A 19,723-nucleotide genomic window follows, 5' to 3' on the forward strand; every position below is an offset into this window, starting at 1 on the left:
CACTGAGCTAACTGTACTGGGAACATTGTCATCATTAACAAGCACCTTAGGCAAGCACTCAACCGACTGAGCTAACTGTACTGGGAACATTGTCATCATGCGATGCAAGCACCTTAGGCAAGCACTCAACCGACTGAACTAACTGTACTGGGAAAATTGTCATCATTAACAAGCACCTTAGGCAAGCACTCAACCCACTGAGCTAACTGTACTGGGAACATTGTCATCATGCGATGCAAGCACCTTAGGCAAGCACTCAACCCACTGAGCTAACTGTACTGGGAACATTGTCATCATTAACAAGCACCTTAGGGACGCACTCAACCGACTGAGCTAACTGTACTTGGAACATTGTCATCATGCGATGCAAGCACCTTAGGCATGCACTCAACCCACTGAGCTAACTGTACTGGGAACATTGTCATCATTAACAAGCACCTTAGGGACGCACTCAACCGACTGAGCTAACTGTACTTGGAACATTGTCATCATGCGATGCAAGCACCTTAGGCAAGCACTCAACCCACTGAGCTAACTGTACTGGGAACATTGTCATCATTAACAAGCACCTTAGGCAAGCACTCAACCCACTGAGCTAACTGTACTGGGAACATTGTCATCATGCGATGCAAGCACCTTAGGCAAGCACTCAACCCACTGAGCTAACTGTACTGGGAACATTGTCATCATTAACAAGCACCTTAGGCAAGCACTCAACCCACTGAGCTAACTGTACTGGGAACATTGTCATCATTAGCAAGCACCTTAGGCAAGCACTCAACGGACTGAGCTAACTGTACTGGGAACATTGTCATCATGCGATGCAAGCACCTTAGGCGAGCACTCAACCCACTGAGCTAACTGTACTGGGAACATTGTCATCATTAGCAAGCACCTTAGGCAAGCACTCAACCGACTGAGCTAACTGTACTGGGAACATTGTCATCATTAGCAAGCACCTTAGGCAAGCACTCAACCGACTGAGCTAACTGTACTGGGAACATTGTCATCATTAACAAGCACCTTAGGCAAGCACTCAACCGACTGAGCTAACTGTACTGGGAACATTGTCATCATGCGATGCAAGCACCTTAGGCAAGCACTCAACCGACTGAGCTAACTGTACTGGGAACATTGTCATCATGCGATGCAAGCACCTTAGGCGAGCACTCAACCGACTGAGCTAACTGTACTGGGAACATTGTCATCATGCGATGCAAGCACCTTAGGCGAGCACTCAACCGACTGAGCTAACTGTACTGGGAACATTGTCATCATGCGATGCAAGCACCTTAGGCGAGCACTCAACCGACTGAGCTAACTGTACTGGGAACATTGTCATCATTAACAAGCACCTTAGGCAAGCACTCAACCCACTGAGCTAACTGTACTGGGAACATTGTCATCATGCGATGCAAGCACCTTAGGCGAGCACTCAACCGACTGAGCTAACTGTACTGGGAACATTGTCATGATTAGCAAGCACCTTAGGCAAGCACTCAACCGACTGAGCTAACTGTACTGGGAACATTGTCATCATTAGCAAGCATCTTAGGCAAGCACTCAACTGACTGAGCTAACTGTACTGGGAACATTGTCATCATTAGCAAGCACCTTAGGCAAGCACTCAACCGACTGAGCTAACTGTACTGGGAACATTGTCATTATGCGATGCAAGCACCTTAGGCAAGCACTCAACCGACTGAGCTAACTGTACTGGGAACATTGTCATCATGCGATGCAAGCACCTTAGGCAAGCACTCAACCGACTGAGCTAACTGTACTGGGAACATTGTCATCATTAGCAAGCACCTTAGGCAAGCACTCAACCGACTGAGCTAACTGTACTGGGAACATTGTCATCATTAACAGTGGCTGGATCCAGGATTTTGTAAAATGGTCAGAAAATTCTTAAAAGGAAAAGTTTGAGTTTGCTGAAGGCAAATGAGCTGAGATCCCAAAGAGAGCGAAAAACCTGTAGTGGGTTCCCGGGGCATGCTCCCCAGAAAACTGTTTAAATCGGAGAAGCAATAGCAAAATAATTGTACTCTTTTTACACTTGTGAAAACGATGGAAACTGTGAGCAGCCTCTTAAAGAAATAATGAGAATTGTTGAGGATTGTTTTTTTAAAGTGAAAGACCCTAGTTTTTAAACACTATGGCATATTCTTCACTATTAGAGCCCTTTTTGATAACTGAAATAATACATTACTTGGATTTTATTGTTTAGATTATCCATTTTCATACATACAAAGTGTTTCTGGTCATCCTAGTGTTTCTAATACCACGAAATGCATTTTTCATATTTTTTATAACTCATGTAACAGCTATGGAGACCAGCTTTAGTCTATTTTTAAGGGTATTTCCCAGCCCTCTACATTGCGACTAAAACATTTGATATTATTTATATAAAAAATACAAGTAGGCGCCATCTGGCTCCCAGGTGGAAAAGTTAACATAGAGGGCTGATTTTTCTATTTCAACATCACAGACTCTTGTTTCACTCTATTGTTAATTTATCCAAATGTGTTACAGGTTTGTAGACCAACCTAACTTAGTGTCCATTTTCACGGGTTGAAACTAGGGTCTGTGACTTTAAGATGGCCTAGTGTAAATTTTTAATAGTGAAAAAACATAATTGTAATTACCAGTAACCTAAATAATAATTAGCAATCTGGTTACTGCTGGCTTATATTCACTATTAATACTGCTGTATTTTATTTTATTCATTTTAACTTACGTTCGTGCTTATATCCAATTAAGGTTCAAGTGTGCTGTCCTGGGCACACACACCTCAGCTATATAAGCTATCCAGTACAATGAATACTCATCAGTAGGACAGGGATAACAGTTATCTGTTATTGGTCAATGAGAGTTAAAATGTTTGTTTTGTGTAATGACACCACCACTAGAGGGTGTATACCACCAAATCAAATCCCATAGACAACAATAGTAACATATGTGGCTAAAACTCTTACCTGCAGAGTATCAATCAACATAAACACCAAGGATATATATACTACCACCCTCACCTTTAAAGTGAATCAGAAAAAAATGGGGGTCAAGCTGCTCATTTCGGAGATAACGGGTAGCATCTATGACTACCCTAGTTCCACAAAAAATTAGAGTTTTTTTTTTTACAGGTACCCCATACATATTTCAAGCACAGGGCTACTTGACACAGTGGTACTAGATAAAATAAAATTGCATACATTTTTTGCCCAGATGGAACTTTTTTTTTTACAATCAACACACACATTTATCACCAATCACAGGACCTGTGGTGTTCACTTCTCTATCAAAAGTTGGGTGCACCTTGAACTTTGACCCAGCTGGAAGTTTTTTGGTTTAGTACTACCTACAGCACATTGATTTAGTAATCATCAACATAAAGTCTTAAATTGGAAACCTGCTCCTTCTTTCCATTAGTAGCAAAGGATATTTTATATGCATCATCCCACAGACAGGATCGCTGAGAGAGAAGTCCGTATACACTGTAATAACACCACTACAGCACATTAAGTATTTCACTGGATACTGGATCTCACAGGGCTTAGCTCTGGCACTCGCCAAATTCACCAATTGCGAATTTCAAAAACAATTGGCCGATTTTATTTTAATTTGGCGAAATAATTTTATGAAGTAATTGATAACTGGGGTTTAAGGTTTCGTAGATAATTTGGCAAAATCATCTGCTGACTCAGAACTAGCCCTGTTGCACCTAGCTACATGTACCCATTGGGACTTTAAAACCATGAACGGGAGCTGGTACTGGGATGTGAACCCAGTACCCACCAGGTTTTAGTTTGAAGGCTGAACCACTGTATCATCCATGTCAATCTAGCACTGAACCACTGAGAGTGAAGGTTACTCACTTGCTGTTGGTGGGAGGATCCAAGTCGTCAGGTTCAACGGTGAAGAAGTCGAGGACCACGTCACACTGTGATATCCTCTGAGCAACTTTTATCAGACCCTACAACAAAGGAAGAAACACACACAAGATATTTTGTTATTCTTTATTTATAATTCTGCTTATTATACAACATCTAGATTCAAGCATGCATACACCTCGGCTATTTGGTTACGGCGACGCCACATGATAGGAGTGCCTCGTACGAGAAAAAAACGAAACTCAAATATTACAATTTCATTGATTGCTAATGCTATGCAGTCGGCTATTCCCGTTCGAGACACTTGAATTGTGTGGCAGTGATGTTGATGTCTTGGCTTCACTCCTACCCAGTGAGTTGTTCATTTATTGTGAAGAATGGAGTATTTGGAAATATGTGCCTAACAGTAGCACTTTTAAAGATGGTGATTTGGTGTCTAACATATGGTTACATCAACTTGGTCTACATAGTTAGATAGGATACCTGACATCCACTACACAGGCTACTCCTACGAAATATCAGTAAAACAAAAACAGAACTATTCAGTTTTAATAAACTTGTGTGATTTTGTTGTATCATTAACCTTCTGACTACTGCAGGTGAGATATCTCGCCCGACGTCACGCCAGTCGACATACTGTACACTGTATACAGTGCATTCCCCAATTCATATTTCCTGCTGTTTTGCACATAGCACTCATCAGAAACGGATGTATAATACAGGAAACTTGATTCCTTAAAAAGATGGTGTCTTTTGTTTATGTTTTTTCAATTGAAAATACCGTGGAATTTTTAGTTCAAAATGTGGTTTTTGGCAAGTATTTTAGCTTGACAATTTTAATCAATATTACCGGTAACTGATCTAAAATATAAAAATTAGAAAAACCAACGAAAATAATACTTACCAATTCAAATATGAACTTTATTTTATGTATTTATAAAACATTTAAGTGAATATGTGTGAGTGAAAATTATAAACTTGTACCCACTCAACATGGTTTTTATCAAAAATTAATCCAGTAGTCTAAAGATTAACTACCTTTATGTATCTTACATAATATTATCAAGACTACACCTTTAATATTAAGGTAAACGGCAAAAAAGAAACAATCAAAATGGAGTATGAAAAGTTATTTGTGTTTTTTACCTTGCAGTATTCATCAATGGGTTTGAGTCTTTTCTCTGCCACATCCCGAATGTGACTCCGACCAAACAGAATTTTACCTGAACAAAATAAAATTCAAACAAGAATTATATATATATTAATTAGTCTATGAATTGTAAGCAGGAATGTGGAAAGTTGACATATAGATATGTGTACATCAAGATGGGGATCACCTAAATGGTTATTTTATAAATTAACTTTCATACTTCAGTGTAAAGTATTCTTAGTTTGCAATTTTTACAAAACTAAATATCTGTATTTAGATTTAAATTAAATATCTGCATACAAGTGTAAAGTACTCTAAATTATCTATATTTTAAAAAACAAAACACCTGCATTTAAACATACTCAGAATTATTCATTTTATATGGAAGGGAGGGATGTGTAGGGTTTTAGTGGTTTAATGGATGGATGGATGCAAGAGTGGTAAATGGATGGATGGATGGATGGATGGGTAGTGAATGGATTGATATATGGATGGGTGGTAAATGAATGAATGGATGGTAAATGGATTGATGGACGGATGGATGGATAAAAGGTCAATGGATGGATGGATAAAGGGTGGTCAATGGATGGATGGATAAAAGGGTGGTCAATGGATGGATGGATAAAAGGGTGGTCAATGGATGGATGGATAAAAGGGTGGTCAATGGATGGATGGATAAAAGGGTGGTCAATGGATGGATGGATAAAAGGGTGGTCAATGGATGGATGGATAAAAGGGTGGTCAATGGATGGATGGATAAAAGGGTGGTCAATGGATGGATGGATAAAAGGGTGGTCAATGGATGGATGGATAAAAGGGTGGTCAATGGATGGATGGATAAAAGGTGGTCAATGGATGGATGGATAAAAGGGTGGTCAATGGATGGATGGATAAAAGGGTGGTCAATGGATGGATGGATAAAAGGTGGTCAATGGATGGATGGATAAAAGGTGGTCAATGGATGGATGGATGGATAAAAGGGGTGGTCAATGGATGGGTGGTCAATGGATGGATGGATAAAAGGGTGGTCAATGGATGGATGGATAAAAGGGTGGTCAATGGATGGATGGATAAAAGGGTGGTCAATGGATGGATGGATAAAAGGTGGTGAATGGATCAATGGATGGATGGATAAAAGGGTGGTCAATGGATGGATGGATAAAAGGGTGGTCAATGGATGGATGGATAAAAGGGTGGTCAATGGATGGATGGATAAAAGGGTGGTCAATGGATGGATGGATAAAAGGGTGGTCAATGGATGGATGGATAAAAGGGTGGTCAATGGATGGATGGATAAAAGGGTGGTGAATGGATGGATGGATAAAAGGGTGGTCAAATGGATGGATAAAAGGTGGTCAATGGATGGATGGATAAAAGGTGGTCAATGGATGGATGGATAAAAGGGTGGTCAATGGATGGATGGATAAAAGGGTGGTCAATGGATGGATGGATAAAAGGTGGTCAATGGATGGATGGATAAAAGGGTGGTCAATGGATGGATGGATAAAAGGTGGTGAATGGATGGATGGATAAAAGGGTGGTCAATGGATGGATGGATAAAAGGTGGTCAATGGATGGATGGATAAAAGGGTGGTCAATGGATGGATGGATAAAAGGGTGGTCAATGGATGGATGGATAAAAGGGTGGTCAATGGATGGATGGATAAAAGGTGGTCAATGGATGGATGGATAAAAGGTGGTAAATGGATGGGGGTGGTCAATGGATGGATGGATAAAAGGTGGTCAATGGATGGATGGATAAAAGGTGGTCAATGGATGGATGGATAAAAGGGTGGTCAATGGATGGATGGATAAAAGGGTGGTCAATGGTCATGGATAAAAGGGTGGTCAATGGATGGATGGATAAAAGGTGGTGAATGGATGGATGGATAAAAGGGTGGTCAATGGATGGATGGATAAAAGGTGGTCAATGGATGGATGGATAAAAGGGTGGTCAATGGATGGATGGATAAAAGGGTGGTCAATGGATGGATGGATAAAAGGTGGTCAATGGATGGATGGATAAAAGGGTGGTCAATGGATGGATGGATAAAAGGTGGTGAATGGATGGATGGATAAAAGGTGGTGAATGGATGGATGGATAAAAGGTGGTGAATGGATGGATGGATAAAAGGGTGGTCAATGGATGGATGGATAAAAGGGTGGTCAATGGATGGATGGATAAAAGGTGGTGAATGGATGGATGGATAAAAGGTGGTGAATGGATGGATGGATAAAAGGTGGTGAAGGATGGATGGATAAAAGGTGGTGAATGGATGGATGGATAAAAGGGTGGATGGATGGATAAAAGGGTGGTCATGGATGGATGGATAAAAGGTGGTCAATGGATGGATGGATAAAAGGTGGTGGAATGGATGGATGGATAAAAGGTGGTCAATGGATGGATGGATAAAAGGTGGTCAATGGATGGATGGATAAAAAAAGGTGGTCAATGGATGGATGGATAAAAGGTGGTGAATGGATGGATGGATAAAAGGTGGTCAATGGATGGATGGATAAAAGGGTGGTCAATGGATGGATGGATAAAAGGTGGTCAATGGATGGATGGATAAAAGGGTGGTCAATGGATGGATGGATAAAAGGGTGGTCAATGGATGGATGGATAAAAGGGTGGTCAATGGATGGATGGATAAAAGGGTGGTCAATGGATGGATGGATAAAAGGGTGGTCAATGGATGGATGGATAAAAGGGTGGTCAATGGATGGATGGATAAAAGGGTGGTCAATGGATGGATGGATAAAAGGGTGGTCAATGGATGGATGGATAAAAGGAATGGATGGATGGATAAAAGGGTGGTCAATGGATGGATGGATAAAAGGGTGGTCAATGGATGGATGGATAAAAGGGTGGTCAATGGATGGATGGATAAAAGGGTGGTCAATGGATGGATGGATAAAAGGGTGGTCAATGGATGGATGGATAAAAGGGTGGTCAATGGATGGATGGATAAAAGGGTGGTGAATGGATGGATGGATAAAAGGGTGGTGAATGGATGGATGGATAAAAGGTGGTGAATGGATGGATGGATAAAAGGGTGGTCAATGGATGGATGGATAAAAGGTGGTGAATGGATGGATGGATAAAAGGGTGGTCAATGGATGGATGGATAAAAGGGTGGTGAATGGATGGATGGATAAAAGGGTGGTCAATGGATGGATGGATAAAAGGGTGGTCAATGGATGGATGGATAAAAGGGTGGTGAATGGATGGATGGATAAAAGGGTGGTGAATGGATGGATGGATAAAAGGGTGGTCAATGGATGGATGGATAAAAGGTGGTGAATGGATGGATGGATGGATAAAAGGGTGGGGATTGGATGGATGGATTAATGGATGGTGGATGGAAGGGTGGTGATCGGATGGATGGATGAAAGGGTGGTGATCGGATGGATGGATGAGTGGACGGATTGATGTCTTGACTGTAAGTTAATTAGAGCCCACTGACCTGGCAGTATTGGCAGGGTGCGCTGTGCTGGTTCGATGACTCCGGCTTCAAGAGGAAACATGTCCAAAAGTCTGCTCTAAAAAACAAAAATACAATATGCTTACTTAGTATGCATGGTGTAGTGTCATAATTAAATACTTCTGTTAAGACAGAATCAGTCATTTCTCTCATAGTAAAACTATTATATTTAAAGAAAATTGGTTTATTTTAACTCATATGACATATAGGCCTAAATTGTTTAAATATTTAACTTTTATAGTCATGAAAAAATGACAAAACACAAACACCAAAACAGACTGAGTACCGTATAACAATGATGGATGAAAATCATAACAGATCTATAGTCCATTTGCATCATAAGGGAATGAATAAACGAACAAAGAACGATTTAACAACCATGGTAAATACAAAACTAAAGTGATGATCAACAGCAATGAATGAATGAATGAGCATCACCAGGGAACCAATGAGCTGTACATTCACATATTTATAAATACCAATGGCTGTTTCTATATATTATAAACTGACACACAATGAAAACACAAAACAGGTTTTTTCAATATTTTGTTGTGATTAATGAAAAATATATTTATTGGACTTAATATAACAATTTATGAGAGGAAGCCATTGATTGGTACTTTTGTCTGGGTTTTAATCCTGGTTTTGTTCTTATTACACATGCAATAGCAGAAACACACAAAATGGTGTGAAATGCGTTCACTACATGCTCAATCATGCTGCATGCAATGCACGTGAAATTCCAGTATGTGGACACATAAAAGTCACGTAATGGTGTCATATTCCTCATCACATTAAGAATGCCACGACTCAGAGAAGAACAAAGGGAGCAAGCACTGGGCATGGTTCAAGGGGGGACTTCGCGAAGCCAAGTTGCTAGGACCTTCAGAGTCCATCCATCAACTATTGGACGACTTGTTGAACGTCATCAACAGACCAGGAGTGTCCGTGATCGACCTCGACCTGGTCAATGTCCCGTTATGACCCCACACCAAGATCGGCAGATTCGACGACACCACCTCCGTGACCGGTTCAGAACTGCAATGATGACAGCAAGCAACATGATAGGACGTCATGGAAGGCCTATCCATCCGAGGATGGTCATCCGTCGACTCAGAACGGCTGGACTCAGAGATACAGACGCCGGTACAACGGTAACATCATGACACCGCGACATCGTGCTGCGAGACTACAGTTTGCTCTCCAGAATGGTAATCATCCACCAACCTTTTACAGGAGCATTGTTTTCTCAGATCAGCCCCGTTTCTCTGTCTCCTTTGCCGATGGAAGAGCATGTGTGTACAGGAGACTCCATGAACGGTACGCTGACGGATGTGTGAGGAACGTGATCGGTTTGGCAGCAGTTGTCTGATGGTATGGGGGGCAATCAACTGTGATTTCAGGAGTGATCTCATCATTGTCCACAATGCCCTTACAGCCCAGCGTTATGTTGACGTTATTCTAAGACCAGTTCTCCAGCCACTTTTGCACCGTCACTGAAGACCAGGAGGTCCCCTTCTGTTTCAACAAGACAATGCCTGTCCACATACTGCAAGAATTACCCAGGTATTCCTGCAACAAGCCGGTTACCGGTATCACCGTTATGAACTGGCCCGCCGTTTCACTGGATTTGAACCCAATTGAACACGTGGAATGAGTTAGGACATTGTGTACGTCATCGCCAGCCACCACCGCGTAATGTCGCTGAGCTTGCACAGGCGTTTCTGTGGCTTATTTGAGATGTTTGTGCCAATCCTTTCCCCGTTGTCTTCACGCATGCTCACGGGCCAATGATGGACACACCAGATACTGACCTTGATATGGGGGGGGGGTGAACTTTTCGATTACGAATGCAACTCGATTACTGATGATAACTGGCCATGTTTCCATGTGAATGTATCTCATGAATACCAGTCATTAATGTCATATTACATTATCCATCAATTCATTAACAGTTTGTCGTTATTTGCAATGAAAAGTTGTTTTTGCGTTTTCATTGTGTGTCAGTATATATAAAACTAAAAGAAACATGATTAGGGTTGAAATGCAATTCAATTTTTGCAATTCTCATTGATTTATTAATCATCAGCTATTGGATGACAAACATTAGGTAGTTTCTGAAACGTAGTCCTACATTTTTCCATTAGCAGCACTTTCACAGACAGGACAGCACATACCATGGTATTGGATATACTAGTCATATATACACCCTGAGGAGGTGAGCAGGGTTTGGGCATTACATACCAAGAGAGTTCAAGAGGAGGAGTGTTCACTGACCGAATACAAATGACAAGCTCTTAATAGTATCGCATGTACTTTTCAGTGTGAAAGAATGATGTTTGGGGGAGGGGGGTGTAATGATAAAATATACAAAAGGTGTACCAGGGGGAGGGAATAGAAAAACCCAGATGTTTTGCATATGTACATACTTCATTGGATGATCCCTAGGTTGCTCACTAAATTCATTACTTGTGAGAGCTATACTCTTCCACACCATATGCTTTATCATCCAAATTTCTTTATTCTTCATAACATTTACAATGACCATCTTGGTGTGGGGATTTTCAAGGATTTTTGTGCAATAGTCAACAAAATCTAATAATATACAACATTTTTATTGACAAATTCTTACCATGTCGTTTTAAATGGGGACATGTTTTATTATCAACCAGATTTGATTTTCAATAAGACTTTCATGGCTCAACCCAAGATTCTTTGACTTTCCTGGCCTGAAAAATTACATCTGCAAATTCCATAACTTTCTACGATTCTCACGACTCAAACGAAGCTTGCAGATCCCCATTCCTGTTTTTTGCATCTAAAACTTGTTTAATGAAAACCAGATTTAAATCTTCTCTGTATATTTGTTAGCAGTCTCTATTCGTCATCATCGTTTTCACAGTTACCTTACTTTTGACACCCTATGGCTGATGTACATGCATTTGTTTGTGCTGGGATATCGTTAAACATTTATTCATTCATTTTATTTGACATCGTGATAGCTATGCTTTACTATTTTACCTGCAGGTCAAAGAATCTGCTGTATCTCCGGTAGATAACAACAGTGGAGCCATCGGACCACGCAACACTGATGACATAAACCTGAAATACAAGAATGATCCGATTTAGACTTCACACACTAATGACAGACCTGAAATATGAGAATGATCTGGTTTAGAGTTCACACTAATGACAGACCTGAAATACGAGAATGATCCGGTTTAGACTTCACACCAATGACAGACCTGAAATACGAGAATGATCCAGGGACGTTTTTCTTCAATTTGGTTGATAACCGAGCAGTGCACACGAATGGAAGGTTAGTATTTCTTTTGTTAATGTTTCTTCTTTTTACTTGAGACACTTTGTGATAAATTTTATGATGATAAATGCATTTTTGATGGTCATTCTCTCACCATTAGAATCGCGTCTTCGTTATGAGCAGAAGTGATAGTTCGCATATAACATGCCTAATTAATTAAACCAGCTTTATGTTGGTGCACATTAATGAAATAGTGCTTGAAATATATCTGTCTAATTTTTGTAATAAATAAGCAATTTTTAACCCAATTGTAACTCATGGTATTCTGCTCATAACACAGACACCCATTTTATTTTTATTTTTGGAGTCTTTGTTATGAGCTGAAGTGATTGTTTGCAAATCAATGTGCCTAATTAATTAAACCAGCTTTATGTTCGTGCACATTATTGAAATAGTGCTTGAAATATATCTGTCTAATTTTTATAATAAATAAGCTAATTTTAACCCAATTGTAACTCATGGTATTCTGCGCATAACACAGACACCCATTTTATTTTTATTTTTGGAGTCTTTGTTATGAGCTGAAGTGATTGTTTGCAAATCAATGTGCCTAATTAATTAAACCAGCTTTATGTTGGTGCACATTATTGAAATAGTGCTTGAAATATATCTGTCTAATTTTTGTAATAAATAAGCTAATTTTAACCCAATTGTAACTCATGGTATTCTGCGCATAACACAGACACCCATTTTATTTTTATTTTTGGAGTCTTTGTTATGAGCTGAAGTGATTGTATGCAAATCAATGTGCCTAATTAATTAAACCAGCTTTATGTTGGTCCACATTAATGAAATAGTGCTTGAAATATATCTGTCTAATTTTTGTAATAAATAAGCAAATTTTAACCCAATTGTAACTCATGGTATTCTGCTCATAACACAGACACCCATTTTATTTTTATTTTTGGAACCTTTGTTATGAGCTGAAGTGATTGTTTGCAAATCAATTTGCCTAATTAATTAAACCAGCTTTATGTTGGTCCACATTAATGAAATAGTGCTTGAAATATATCTGCCTAATTTTTGTAATAAATAAGTAAATTTTAACTCAATTTTAACTCATGGCATGCTGCTCATAACACAGACTCCATTTATTTGTTGAAGTACAAGAGTACAAAGCTTAGAAAAAAGCCTTTTATGTTGTCTTTTGAAATATTTTGAACTTTTAATTATCACCAATGTGATAATCCACATCCTTTTGATACTACAGATTCAAAGTGAGGTTGAATGTATTGCATAGTAACACCTCCCACCTGTGTCTACCTTTAGAATTTAAATTGCTCCTAATTGCCACCTGTTCTAAAAGATGTGTTAACAAGACTAGCCACTTTGTTCTTTGTAGTCTTTGATGGTGAAACAAAAAAGGGTTAAAGTTCTTTTATTTTGTGTTTGATGTACTTCTATTCGGTAATCAAAATCTTTGAACAGAAAAGTTTTAAGCAGATGTCTGAACAGTCTTTTGAGGATTATTTTAGTTAGTCTTTGCTATGGCCGAAAAAACTTTAAATAATCAAAATCCATCTTTTCATTGGCTATTTATGTAGGCATTTTCATAACCATAGCAACCACAAACTTTAAAAAAAAAATGCTACAAAAAATATTGACTTAGTTGTTTTATCTATAAACATAACTTTTAGGTATCATTTTATGTTAACCATTTAAAGTGTTTGTTTTTTTACATTTTAACACTTTATTACAAGGAACCTGGAAGTAAAATACAATTAGACCAAATTAAATAATATGTGTGGCTCGGGTTACCTGACCGATCCTAACCCCCTCACCCCCTTTTGCCATTTGTGCCAAAAAAAACTTTATGGAATGTACAAAACAGATTTAAGTTTTGGATTAAATTACTTAGTTATTTAAACCTCATGAAAATTTATTTGGATGTTGACAACAAACCTTGTAAGATAAACAACAGAAGCAACAGCACAAACATGAAACAAATGTGGAGTTTTTTCTGTTTACATTTTGTCAGTACATTGTACAAGCTTGTTATATAATGTGACATTTTCATATTTTGCAGGTTGAAAGTGTTGATGACGATGGAACAGAGCTGCATTTCCTGAGGAAAATGGGGTAGCACTATGTCATGTCTGATGTATTGGACACCTCGTTTTTTTTTCTCCAATAAGATCCTGAACATTATGCCTGTTCCAAGGATTTCTTTTAAAGACACAAATTGCCTACATGATTTCTGTTTAGTATTGGATCCCAATGATCAAATTACAAGTTTTATTCCAGTGATTGCCAACTATTTTTTCCTCATATTTCGTTTATTGTTTTTTCTTTTCTTCTCCCAATCATTAAAGTAAGATGTTATAACTTAACACTAATTGAGAGGCAATATTATCCTGCTGTGTATATTTACAGAGCTTCTACTTCCAATCTTTTATATTCATTATAAAAGTGAAATATTACAAAGATTCAGTTTTAAAAAACATATTTTACCGGTTTTCTGTGTCACAAGTCTATAGCATATATATATATATATATATATACTAGTACATTGTATTTTTTTTTTTTTTTATTACTCAAGACAAGCTAATACATCCTAGGAATGATTAAGTCATTCTGTCAAATGGGGTCACATCTGTATGATTTGCAGTGTTTTATGATGTATTTTGGCATAATCAGTGTCTGTGTTATGCGCAGAAGGTGATTTGAAATAGTCTTTCTACTTCAATGTGTGCTATTGATTTTGGGTTATCATAAATGATGAATAAATCTATTTCCATGTACCATATTGTGTTCATTGTTGTATATGTCCAATGGTGTTAGTTTTCTTTACCTGGAAACTTTTTTTTTTTAATCTGCTGCTCATAACGGTGTCTATTTTACAGTATCACTTCTAAACTTTAAGTTTATACACAATTTGGGTTTTTTGGTGTCTTCACATAGTCTTCCACTTATTCATGTTTGTTTTTGGGTTTAATTGTGAAATGACCTTATTTATTGTCAGTTACTATGCATCACAAGACACCATGTTATGAGCAGAAGATATGCATGTCTTGCTATGAAATGCTCCGTCAAGAGCAAAATTCTTATGTTCTTGATCTGCAAGTTATAAATCTACATAGTTTAGATATCAGTCAGTAAATTAGTGTCATTTCACATGATTTGTGCAAAGTTTAATATTTGACCTAGGTGTAACAGTTTCTGTACCCATGATCTGAGCTGTACTCATACAATAAAGCGGTGAACTTATTTAAGTTAATATCGACAGTAATTAGCCTAGATCCTGCTTGCAAACAGGCCCACAAATACCCATGAGTCAGATTCGTATTCAATACATCATGAAATACTAACTACAAAGAACCCAGAAGCAAACAATGTTTGGTCTTAATTGGTGAAACGACAAATTGAGGCCTTTCCACTTAGGGCCTAAGTAAATAATTTATTAAAAAATATGTTTAAATTTTTTTTTTAGACTTGCCCGCTCAAAAACTGCATCTAATAAACTGGTAATGTAAATATATAATATCTAATGACTAAAGGTCTTGTACCTGATTTGGCAGATGCTTCAAAAATGTATTTTTCTTTTTCTCACACCTGTTGTAATTGTTTGTGGGGTTTTTTTAATGTTTTCTGATCACAGTAATGTGATAAAAATTGTCCATATCATCAAGATTAGAATTATATATTTTTTTATACTTACCTCTTTTTTTATTTTATAAAAATTATTCGTATTATAGAAGGGTGAGTATTGGGTAGTACTGGGCAAGAATTGGGTAGTATTGGGTAAATCGTCGCACCGGTTAAATACAGCCACCCATCCCCTGTAACACTACATAACGTTTGGACCTACAGGCTACACCCACCTCCTCGAGCCGTACATAATATTTTTAGCGCCTCATATGTGAGAATTACCAAATGTCTGACATCCAGTAGCCCATAGGGCCTAACTAATAAACCAATGTCACTGTAATTCAATGTGCTCTGGTGGTGTACAGTAATTAACAAAACAAACTTTCAAACAGACTCTACTAGTCTAATGCTATAAAATGGCTGTTGTTTTGATTTTCAAATGTCAATTAAAACCTAATTCGGACAATCCTACAACTCTAAATATGAATCAGTCTGGGTGCATCAATCACTCGCTGACGTATGTTGTGTTTTATTATGACATACAAATGTCGGTACTGAAGCCTCAGTCCCAAACTGTTTGGACTACTGTGGACCGTCGTGTGGAGAAAACAAAACAAAACGCTGATTTCCATCGTTTGATGAAATCGGATTGTTTCTATTTAACTTACATAATGTTTTCCTGGGTATCTTCTTTTTTCTACGCCTGTCACTTCGACATCTAAGATATGTCGAGACATAGTAAATATTTCCTTTCGTGAATGATCACCAAATGTTGACTAAGTACCATTTCCTGATCACGTGATCATAAGGGATTTTCTTGGCTTTTTACTTCGTCTTTTTTTTAGTCTCGATTGCTCCCAAACGTTTGTATATTCTGTGTTTATTTCCTCCCCCGTCTTTCGCGCTCCATCACATTAAAGTGGTATGCGATCATTTCTAGTGCAGGTGCATGTATGTATTAATACCTGCAGTTTATACGTTCGTGTGTGTGTGTGTGTGTGTGTGTGTGTGTGTGTGTGTGTGTGTATGTATGTATGTATGTGTGTATGTGTGTGTGGTGTGTGTGTGTGTGTGTGTGTGTGTGTATTGCATCTAGTAATAAAATGTAATCAACTGTATCAAATTGGATATATCAAGTGAATTGTACAATAGAGAAATTGTCTTTAAAAATATGTGTGCCTCTTCACCTGATCCCCTCAGGTCAGGAAACGTTCTAGGGGACGGTCCTTGTGGGAAGTGCATACGCGTGTTTGACTATCAATCCAGTTTTATTTCTCTCCGCACGTTTTTACGCTCATCTTAAAATATTCCCTTCATTACGGCCTATATTTTATTTCAGAATATGCATGGTTTTCAACTTGATTTTATAATTCTGGGCCCTGTCCCACTATGCGATCTATGAGATCATCCTAAGTGCATACTGTAGTTATGCAATTAACATCCTAAGTGCATACGACAGTTATGCACTTAAGGTGATCTTAGGGCTAAGATCGCTTCGTGGAATGGGGCCCAGGTATCAAGTAATCACTGTTACGTAGTATAATGTAGAGACATACAGACAAACATATATATCAAATAATTTAGCAAATAACTCATGAAAGTTAAAGTTTGTTTTGTTTAACGACACCAGTAGAGCACATTGATTTATTAATCATCAGCTATTGGATGTCAAACATTTGGTAATTTTGACATATAGTCTTACAGAGGAAATCCGCTACATTTTTCCATTAGTATAGCAAGGGATCTTTTATATGTACTATCCCACAGACAGGATAGCACATACCACGGGCTTTGATATACCAGTCGTGGTGCACTAACTGGAGCCAGAAATAGACTAATGGCCCACCAACGGGGATCGATTCAAAACCGACCGTGCATCAAGAGAGTTTTTTACTACTGGGATACGTCTCGCCCCCAAATGACTAATAATGCAGGCCCGTATGAACGATATTTTGGAGTGAGGGGAGGAGCACGATGCTTAGTGGGTAGGACACAAGCTATCGTTTTAGCTTTATTTACCATCGACGTCCTAAACTGCGTTTGGTTAACGACAAAAACACGCATGCATACGATGCTTACGGAAATAATATTCTATATTTTTTAGTTACAATATATGAAATAAAATATATTCCAATCAGTTAACAAAAAATCAACAACGTGGACGTAAAACGAATCCATTCTAGTAAAAAAAAAAAAGGGTAACACCATCCAATAAACAGGAAAGTATTTTAGTTTCTAGGTGCGTTCAGACACATGCATTTGCAAACATACATTCTTCGTGTATGCACGGTTCACCATTTTCAAAAATGTAATTAATATGTAAATGTAGTCATACAAACGTCTCCTTTAGTTGGCAACATCTTAATAATGGCAAAAAAAACACCCCTTGACAGGCCCTTTAAATGTAGGTGTTCATGTTGGCGCACACACACACCCTAATTCCATTCCCTTTTTCTTCGGAATATTTTTCATTGGTACCAATGGTAGATGCGAGGGAAATCTTCATATTCGCAGATACAATAGCATCCCTACCCTAGTTAACTGAATTTTATATCCGCTCCTGAATTATCCAGCAGAGCAGTGATTATTTCAACTTTCAATGTCAAGCGGCGGAATGGAAGGAAGGAAGGAAATGTTTTATTTAACGACGCACTCAACACATTTTATTTACGGTTATATGGCGTAGGACATATGGTTAAGGACCACACAGATATTGAGAGAGGAAACCCGCTGTCGCCACTTCATGGCCTACTACTCTTTTTGATTAGCAGCAAGGGATCTTTTATATGTACCATCCCACAGACAGGATAACACATACCACGGCGTTTGATATACCAGTCGTGGTGTACTGGCTGGAGCGAGAAATAGCCCAATGGGCCACCGACGGGGATAGATCCCAGACCGACCGCGCATCAGTCGAACGCTTAAACACTGGGCTACGTCCCGCCTGAGGCGGAATGGAGCCCTAGGGGCAAGGTGCTCGTCTGAGCCGCGATCGATCTAGGATCGGTCCATGTCGGTGGGCCCATTTGGGCTATTTCCCGATTCAGCCAGTGGTCCACAATTGGCGTAATGTCAGTGGGATGGTGAACATAAAATATTCCTTCTTGCTGAGAAAGGAGTTGCGGGAGCTGATTTCCTTTCTCATTATTTACATGTATGTGGTTTTTAACCATAAGTTCGACGCCATATAATCGTAAATAAAAATGTGTTAAATAAAGCATTTTTAAAAATTAAATACTTCTTGTCCAGAATAGTGAAAAGTGCGCTCCACCCACCCCGTTTCTTTGCTCTGTGTGTGTGTGTGTGTGTGTGTGTGTGTGTGTGTGTGTGTGTGTGTGTGTGTGTTTTGATGAAATAATAACATACAAAATTTTGTGCTACAATCACCGAGAAAAGCTAGAACGGAGTCGTGAAAGGAGAGGTTGGGGAGCGCTACTGAAAACTCTGTATGGTCAAAACAATATATATATAACAAGTAGGGGAAGTTAAAATGCAAATGTTTATACCAATGATTGGAACAGAGATCAGCTTTCAAAAATGCCTACCTAGGAACGAAAGTTCATGGCTGCACAATCTAACACCCAAACACAGGCGAAAATGTGCATGTGCGACACGCAGTAGCCCCGTACACGTGGGTAGGGAGTCGTTTGCGATTTTTTTCACTTCACAGAGCGGTCGATAAATATCTTTGAGTGATTACTATTGTTAATTTAGTTGAATCGCATGATCAATCAACATTTGTTCTTTGGATGGTATGTATTGTTTGTCTTTGAACTAGTGATGCGGCGTCTACGACGTGAAGAACGCCTTAGGGCTATTGGCATGATTCGCCGTTTGTGATCTGCAGACTATGGACCAGATACCAGAAGACCCACAATGTTGATGATAGACCCCATTCAGGATGTCCCATGTTAACCACACGAGTCCAGGATCGTTCATCAGAACCAAGATTCTACGAAATCGAGCTCAAACAGGGACTCAAATCGCTGCACAGTTACACCAGGCTACTGGGGTCCGAGTGACGGGTCAGACGATCAGAAATCGGCTACATGCAGCTCATCTGCATGCCCTGCGACCACGTGTTGTGCCACCGTTAACGAATCGCCACATGGTAAACAGTCGCCAATCGTGTACACAGCGTAGAAACTCGGAGAATCGTCTATGGTCTCGTGTAATGTTTTCTGACGAATCCAGATTCACTCGACGTCGAAATGAATGCCAAGTAAACGTCAACCTCAGGCCACGTGTCAGCTCTGGTGGTGGTTCAATTATGATGTGGGGTGGC

At 38.9% G+C, this 19,723-nt stretch overlaps 1 protein-coding gene and 1 long non-coding RNA gene across 3 annotated transcripts in view; one reads left to right on the forward strand and one right to left on the reverse strand.

Annotated features, from left to right (window-relative positions):
- The window catches only part of LOC121383338 (SH3 and PX domain-containing protein 2B-like), a 53,220-nt gene extending 36,994 nt beyond the window's left edge, over nucleotides 1–16,226 (reverse strand). For both annotated transcript variants that reach the window (XM_041513303.1, XM_041513302.1), the window contains exons 1-5: nucleotides 16,104–16,226; nucleotides 11,547–11,627; nucleotides 8,508–8,583; nucleotides 5,037–5,113; nucleotides 3,876–3,973 (exon numbers count right to left, since the gene is read on the reverse strand). In XM_041513303.1, coding sequence (XP_041369237.1) covers nucleotides 3,876–3,973; nucleotides 5,037–5,113; nucleotides 8,508–8,583; nucleotides 11,547–11,627; nucleotides 16,104–16,172 — 401 coding nt within the window. In that variant the 5' untranslated portion in view covers nucleotides 16,173–16,226. The remainder of the gene's footprint in view (nucleotides 1–3,875; nucleotides 3,974–5,036; nucleotides 5,114–8,507; nucleotides 8,584–11,546; nucleotides 11,628–16,103) is intronic.
- LOC121383339 lies at nucleotides 11,797–14,588 on the forward strand. Its single transcript, XR_005959291.1, has 2 exons — nucleotides 11,797–11,844; nucleotides 13,874–14,588. It is a non-coding gene; the product is annotated as an uncharacterized LOC121383339 (long non-coding RNA).
- Nucleotides 16,227–19,723: the final 3,497 nt, after the last annotated feature.

This window comes from Gigantopelta aegis, chromosome 10 (assembly GCF_016097555.1).
Source record: "Gigantopelta aegis isolate Gae_Host chromosome 10, Gae_host_genome, whole genome shotgun sequence".
In the NCBI taxonomy this organism is placed as follows: Eukaryota; Metazoa; Mollusca; class Gastropoda; order Neomphalida; family Peltospiridae; genus Gigantopelta; species Gigantopelta aegis.